We start from the raw sequence: 8,376 nt of genomic DNA, 5'->3' as shown, positions 1-8,376 counted from the left end.
TCTATACCTCATAATGACAAAGCAAAAAAGATATTTGTGATTCATTTAGGAAATGTATTAAAAAGAAAAAAAAATGAAATGTTACATTGACATAAGTATTCAGATGCTTCTTGAATTTTAGATCATGTGCATGTTGAGAAAACAAGCTTACCTCATTTTTTTACATTTTTTTTCACAAACATTTCTCTCTTTTTATAAGATTTTAAATTAGATGTGTAGTCTTTTGCAATTGTTAGGAAGTGTGGAGTTTACTCCGAGTTTGTAGCACACAGTAATGTTTTTGCCATATATCACCTTAAAAGTGCAATGATTTCTGTAAATCCAGTGGTCCAATGCTGTGCGGCCACTATATTTTCTGTGTAATTATAATCACCTGACTAGTAAATAGCTTGTGCAATTCCATTAAACTGGAAGACTTGTTGAACATGCATAAAAGCAATAGACCGTTTTAGAAAAGAAAATTCAAAAGAGATAAAAAGAAGAATGAAGGAGAATCAATAAATAATGGAGAATCTACTGTTATTGTGTGCATATGCAATCATAAAATCATTAAAAAAGTAACTGTAGTCTGATTATGAGTATTTAAAAAAAGTAATTAGTCTAATTACAAGTACTTCATTTTTGGAATCTGATTACATAATCCAGATTATATAACCAGTTATTCTAACACTCGGTACAATATTGTCTTACTTTACTAGGCCTTCTTGAGTTATTCCGTTTTTTTTTTTTTAAAGGTTGGTCTTTTGTAATTTAGCTATTTTCAGTCATTTATTCAATAAAGAAACTTCTTGTCACGGTATTTTTATTACTAAATCCATATTCTCTGCTCATCCATTTGACTTTGAAATCAGATTTGACAGATGCAGAGATTTTAACAGAGGCAGAACGTTCAAGAGTCCAGAGACGACGACGACAGACTGAGACGAGTCAACAAGGATCAAATACATGTAATTATTGACTCCTAAATTCTAATATAAATCCAAATGACAGTTAGGATTCCTAATTCCATACCCCCACACACACATTATACATACATACATACATACATATATATATATATAGAGAGAGAGATACAATTTGATAGTGTTGCATAGAAAAGATATCTGCATAATTAATGCAACAATTTGATTGTTTTGTGCATCTGTTATAGTGCCTCGCTGTAATGAAATCATGTACATGTTTGGAGCAGTTGGTCTTGTTTTGTTGAACTCTGTTACACTGACAGCAGAACTGATCCTGAAAGCACGTAAGTGGAAATCTATAATTTCTGCAAATAATAATATGTTTGTATTTCCATATTTGTATATATGCATTTGTGTATGTGTGTATAGCCGTTTATAGATATTTTAGAAATCTTTTAACATCACACCATTTTATATAATGCTAAAAATTAACAGAGCACAGCAGGGTTACATTTTACAAATGCTGAAGATTGCTTTACCATTTTGCTTTCAAATGTCCTGTGCTTCTTTCTCTTCTTTGTTATTCTTTTCATTCTTAGGGAATGGTGAGCGTGTCATGAGGGATATGAGAGTCATTGTCTTCCCTTCTGAAAGTGTTTTTGTCTTGTATTGGCTGATTTTACAAATGCATGCTTTCTGTAAGTATCTTTATTTTTTATTTATTTTTGTTTACTTTTGCTCTGTGATAATAAAGGCAAACGTGTCAGTATAGTGACACAGATTAAAGATGAAAGATTAAAATCTATCAAATTTCCCAGCAGTGAACTTTACAAATAGTGACTCAAACTCGGGAACATTAGTATGATTTGTATACGTGAGGTTTTTAGGAAAAATTGGTCAAAAGCCATCGAATCTGTTCAAAATACTTACAGAATCTGATTTATTTGCTACGATTCTGATTTTATTCAATAATTTGATTCAATCGATTATTAACATTTGAAACAACTTTCTCTCTAATGCCTCCTGTCACATAGTGAGGATTGTTACAGCTGGGTAAGTTCAGATTTGTATTCAACACAGTATGTACTGTATGTGTATGTATGCAGTACATTCAACTGTGTATGTATCCATGTTTAATCTGTAATTCTGTTTTCAAATACAGATCTACACACAATCAAAGGAACTTACATCAAAGAGGTCAACTCGGGGTAATGTAATAATTATATATGATGTATCAGCTGATCTGCAATATCAGCTTTGACGTCTTAGCTTGGAGTACTGATTTGTACCAAACAACGTCTTGTTTTAAACACAGAATACACCAGAGACTCGTGAAATGGAGAATCTGTCTGCAGCTGATCCTGATGTTTCACAGACAAAGACATGAGAAACAGTCTTTCACATTTATCCTGTACTCTGACTGTCTGCAAAAGAGTTCCTCTTGAGTAAAAACCAACAAGCTGAGACTGAAAACTAAGTTGTAAAGCAGAGAGTCTAGTGATATTCTGTTACAGATAACAAATGGATAATTTTGTATTGGTTGCCAAATGATTTCAAAAGTAAAACATGCTGTTTTCAATCATCTCTTTTCCTTCCCTCTCTCCAAACAACGGCTAAAAACATGTCTACAATCATATCAAGTTAGTATTTTATTTAATGTAAATCATATTTAATAAATCGACCTGGAATATAAGGAGAATTCTTAGTTATTAAACTTGAAAATGTTGTTCATGTTTTGATGGTGATATAAAGTTGTTTGTTATTTTAATGTAAAAGGATGCTACAATAAAAACCTGTTAATTGATGCATTTTAAGTTCCTATATAGAAAAATAGAAAATAATTATAAAAAAAATATAGAAGTAGAATAAATATATGAGTAATATGAATAGAAAATATAGAAAATACACTCTGGAACCAAAGTGAAGTGACTCCATGATAACACTGATTGGCTGATGACGCCACAAGAACACACATGCTGCATCCAAATATGTCTATCTGTACTATATAGTAGGCAAAAAACAGTATGCAAAATATACCTGGATGACCTTCTATTTCAAGATCCTGAAGTGCATATTCAGAGGACACTTTACTATCCCATGAGGCCACAGGAAAGGATTTGTGAATGACAGTGACTGGCATGGATGTAGTGTGTCCAAATTTTATTCATACTACACATATTCATACTATATAGAACATACTTTTTAGTAGTCACAATTAAGTGTCAAACGAGAAGTATTACCTACTAGACAGAATGTGATCTGTGATGCAGCTCAAACTTTCATTGGAGACTGTCCTGATCTGTGATGTCAAAAGCAGCAGAAATTATAGATATTTATATAAAACTTATTTTTACACATCTACTTTTGAATGGTTTTTTTAAGATATGTCTTGTCCCAAACCCAGAAAGGGTCTGATGAAACTCCAGCCAGTGGACCAAAGGAAAAAACAGCAGAATTACATGAAATGAATGCTCTACTGAATCAAGATCTGGAGGCTGGTAGGAGTGACAAGAGAGAGGAAACTCAGCTTGATTCAGTGGAAACACAAACATGAAAAACAATGATAGAAAAAGACACTTTATCCAATGAGTGTTTGTTCAAACTCTCACCAGTCCTGACAGTGATCAAACACACCTCAGTGTTGTTCTTCACTGTAATCCAAATGGGTTTCTACTGTGAGCTCTTTTCAAAAGTCATTTTTTGTTTTTTGTAAATGGCTGTAATTATATGTAAGATGTTTAACTGTGGCACAAAACGTTATTTACACTGTTTAATTCAGGAGATTAAGCGAATAAAGACAGATAACCATATCATCATGGTTGCACAGGAGTTTAAAGTGTTTGAATTATTAATTTTCTTTATCAATAGCTGCTGCTTGTCTCATATTATTAGCCCATTTAGAGACACAAACAGAACTGAAGTTCAGTTCATGCACTAATGGAGAGCAGATGTGTTTTTTTTTTTTTTTTTACAGTGTGTTGGCTGATCAGAGACCAGCTGTATAGAGATCAGGTCAGCTCTTGTCTTCATGTGATTCCATAAAAACATAACAAGGTTCAAATTTATTACCCTCAATAATGTAATCTATGGGCTCCAGTGCAAAAACACTTTCAGTAGCAGAAACATTTGGTGCCTCCAAACATCCTTAAACATATTCATGATATAAAGAAGAGGCCACCATTGGGCATGTTGGACAACAGTGCTGAAGAGTCATCAGGATGAGATGGTTGCATTTAAAGTGTTGGTGAGTAAAAGCCACATTAGGTCTGGCAGAAAAATTATTTCATTAAAGTACCTGAAGTTTTGTGCTGATATTTTCCTTATTGTCTTTCAAAGCCTTTATCAGGACCAAATCAGTCCATATCTGCAGTGTGTGGGTGAGGACCTCACTGTGAACTGTAAACAAACAACTGGGTGAGTAACAGAATGATGGAGGTTAATTGACATGAAAATGAGCACACGCATACAAAATGTTTTAAGGTTATTTTCTTTTTATTCTTGTGGTACGAAACAAGACCCAAACATAATTTTTGAGAGATTCGCTATAAATATAAACATCGTGGCATGATTTCACAGACAAGGCTTAAACTAAGCCAGAATTAGGCCATAGTTCAATTAGGACACTTAAGTATTTTTTTATAAACATGCCTTGTAAAAAACATTACTGGTGTGTATTTAGAGACAAAACAAGGGCACTGACATATTTTTAGATCAATCAGTGCAAGTTTATTTCAGTTGAAACGGTTCACTAGAGCTGGCTTCACCAGAGATGGTTGGCTCCCCTCACATTTGTCACGGGGTGAGTCACCTGTGGTCTCAACAAGAGCAAAAAGTGCTATTGGTCTTATTTTAACTTTAACTTATTAAGTACAAGAACGATTGTTGAGCAGGTCCATCAAACATTTTTGAAAAGTTACAGATCTGGTGAGTGTTTCCCAAAAGCATTAGCTAACCATGGTCACACGTTCTGTTGAATATTGGTAACAACGGAAGCTGCTTTTGGGAAACGCACCCCAGAAACATTCATGAAAATGGCTAAAAAGAATTGACATTTATTTTGTAAAACATGTCAAGCAAACATTTTTTAAATGACGCATAGCGCGCTATTTGCAATTGATAGTCTTACTGTTTACAATGCTCGACGACGACACGTGTGGGATCTTCTTGGAATCCGAATCCAAAGAAGAATTGCATTCTGTCTTTGTCAGTCATGTGCATTTATTATGTGTGACGTCACAGAGGCACCATTTTGAAAGAAATGAAAGTATACAGAGAACTGTATACTTTCAAAATAAGTTCACAATGAAAAAAAATCATTAGTTTATGTTAAATAATATGCCTTTATTTCATTCCACATGCCTATAAAGAATTCATTTCTAGTAAGTATAAAACACAACAGTCAGTTTTTACAGGGGATGTACCACAATATGCCAGTACTGCCACTCCCTATACGCAGATTACTCAGTTTGTGTAGGGCACCAACTTCCAGGGGGCACCATCTCTGTTGCTCAAAAACCCCCAAAAAACAACAACTTTCATTCCATATAAATATTAACATAAACACAAGTGTAAATGTAAACATAAATATAAAAAAAGCATCTTATGTTGAAAACATTAAGCTCAAAAAGGCACATTCCCACTTCCACCACACCCCTCGGGAAAAGACAACAGCAGTCTGGTGCTGAGAACCCCCCAATTGTATTTATTTTTTTTAATTACTATTCATCACTTACAGGTATGCTTACAAATGTGTGAAACTTTATATTTTTGGCTATTGAAGTTAATGTGTGATGGCAGATATTGATAATTTAGATATTATCAATGACTACTTTGTCTTTATCTGTTTTTGTTTAGTTGTTTTGTTGATTTTATGTGTCTGTTTTTCTCATTATTATTTCAGTCAAACCTATAAACCCCTTTGTTACCCCAAACTACATTAAAAAGCTTGATCAGGCAAATAAAAGTAATCAGACTCCAGCTACTTATTCCTTTGTTACTCATTGATGCGTGAACTTCCCCTTTAATAGACGCAACGCTATGCCCTCTATGTGTACGACTCTGCTCCCATTAAGCGCTGTTAGAAGTGAATGAATGAATTCAGCATTTCAACACTTCCGTAAGGATGCATTAAATTCAACAAAGCGGTTTAATAAAGGATGTATTGATCTTGTGAATTGGCAAATTTTACTATACCAATATTTTAAAATTAGCTGTTCATCTGTTAGTTTTATATGTGAATATTACACACTGATCCTTTAACAATGCATTGGCGCAAAAACACGCAGCTTTTGGACCAATTATGCAGCATGATTTCTCGACTGCCACAAATACTGCCTTAACAAATTACTAATTTTGTGCACTTTTTACTGTACCAATATTTTAAATTGGCCTTTGAACTTAGGCCACTTTTTTTTGCATGGCCAATGATGCCCAATGATGTTGGGGGACCCAGTGAGGGTGGCAATCATATTTCAGGTTGGCCGTGCCACTCTATAGCTGTGTCTCATTTAGAAGGCTGCGTCCTCTGGATGCCGCATCCTCTGAAGGATGTGTATACGGAGTGTCCTCAACCCAGAATTAAACAAGACGGCCTTCGTAGGATGGGCGGAAAAGGAAACAGGAAGTATCATGTTGCTATGCCAACACATTTATAGCGTTGTTGTGCTCTCACGCTAGTTAAATGTACAATACCAGAGGGTTAAACTAATTAATAATTTTTCGCCTTGCTAGTAAAGTACTACTCTCAACATTTAAATATCACTAAACACTTGTAATCCTGTTTACCACATCTACCAACTGAGGTAATACAACTTGAAAAACTTGAAAATTCTTACATTTAAACACCACATCTTCGCTTGTGTGAAACATTACATCTGCCGGCGCCGCCATTTTTTTTTTTTCAAATAAACGATGGTTGTTTACGGCGACGCAAAGAATTGTGGGTTATGTGTAGCAGCGAAGGATACACCTCATGCAACTTCTGAATTCCTGTGAAAGAAGATCGCATTCGAAGGTTGCATTCGGAGTGTCCTTCTTGCTTTTCTGAAATGAGACAGCCTCGATGACGTATGCAGCCTTCGAATGTGACCTCCGGAGGGCACAGCCTTCGAAATGAGACAGCGATTATCACGGCCCTGCTAAAATGTAGTGCCAGTACATGCGCTCATTGTCGCCCCCTACTGCTGGTGGCGCCCTAGGTGACCGCCTAGCTTGCCTATGCCGAGAAACGGGCCTGCTTTTGACCGCCAGTCTGTATATAATGAGATTTGATTCATACCTGTGTCATGATTCCTCTAGCAAGGATTTTGTTGCCATCTTGCATCATCATGTTGATGAACTTGCTGTTAAAGGAAAGCAGATGATCAGTGTTATGAAGGATCCATATATACTGTGTGTGGGGTCCAAAAGAAGTGGGACCACGGGTGAAAATATATTTTTTAAATTGCAGCAAAGTTCAAACAATGTTATAACAAAAGTATAATCAACATGAGTTAATTAGTACAATTTTGGAAAAGCTTTGGGACCCCACTGTATTTATAGTCATAGAGCTTTGATTAGACTGACGTTTATTGCAGTTGGTTGAGTTCTTTTTGTTATTACCTTATCAGAGGGTCAAGGAGAGCTGGTGTTGCTGGAAAGGGCAGCTTTTATCGGAATACATATGACTAAATATTTGTTTTAAAATGAATATATTGTATCTTTACATTTATTGTATTATACACCGTTCTTGCTCAGTGTCTAAATAATAGTTATTTACACTAAAAAGAATGAATAGTCCATGAATTTTCTGGTCTTTGTACTCATAGGTATGTCTATTTGTTTGTGCAGCCCCCCCCCCCCCCCCCAGCATCGTAGATTTATTTATTTTATAAAAACAAAAACAAAACAATCATTGACATTTACACAATGTTCAAATATACTGGTAATGCTGTGTATTATTTCATCTATAATTTTAAAAACATTTCATTAATATTAACGAAGATATTGTGGTGAATAACTCGTATAGTAACAGTAATCACTTTTAAAAGTAACTTTGAAAAAAAAGTCTGATATTTTAGTAAAACACAATGCTAATCTGTTAAAGTTTATTCTTCACTAAGTAAATAATCAATAGGCTAAAGCATAGAAAGCCGCCCATTTTCGTGGTGGTGCAGTTCCCTTTCATGGGAACTTCGAACTGCGTCTTCTAGGGGTCGCTATGGGGAACGCCTTGTCGTGACCCGTGTCTGAAGCATACATTGAAAAAACTCGTTGGCCGGCGACAGCCATGACGTCACTACCGTTGCGACTATAGTATAAATAGGCGCCAGGAGTACACATCATTCACTTCTTCGTCTTCATTGACTGTTTTGTTTGAAGCGTGCATTTCTGTGGTAAGAGCGATCTCTATTCATCTCATTATGGTGAGCACTAGCAAAGCGTTTAAGGATGTGTGCATCCGTGTTGACGTTGTTTAACATCTGATGACACACAC

The 8,376-nt window shown here is 35.2% G+C and overlaps 1 protein-coding gene across 1 annotated transcript in view; it reads left to right on the top strand.

Annotated features, from left to right (window-relative positions):
- The window catches only part of LOC107553614 (uncharacterized), a 9,684-nt gene extending 7,725 nt beyond the window's left edge, over positions 1-1,959 (top strand). The window contains exons 10-13 of the mRNA XM_016235902.1: positions 879-947; positions 1,151-1,246; positions 1,502-1,600; positions 1,937-1,959. Coding sequence (XP_016091388.1) covers positions 879-947; positions 1,151-1,246; positions 1,502-1,600; positions 1,937-1,959 — 287 coding nt within the window. The remainder of the gene's footprint in view (positions 1-878; positions 948-1,150; positions 1,247-1,501; positions 1,601-1,936) is intronic.
- The last annotated feature ends 6,417 nt before the right edge of the window (positions 1,960-8,376 follow it).

The sequence above is a fragment of the Sinocyclocheilus grahami genome, unplaced genomic scaffold (assembly GCF_001515645.1).
Source record: "Sinocyclocheilus grahami isolate Dianchi unplaced genomic scaffold, SAMN03320097.WGS_v1.1 scaffold476.1, whole genome shotgun sequence".
In the NCBI taxonomy this organism is placed as follows: Eukaryota; Metazoa; Chordata; class Actinopteri; order Cypriniformes; family Cyprinidae; genus Sinocyclocheilus; species Sinocyclocheilus grahami.
Note: the sequence above shows the minus strand (reverse complement) of the source record. Positions and strands in the feature narration are given on the sequence as shown.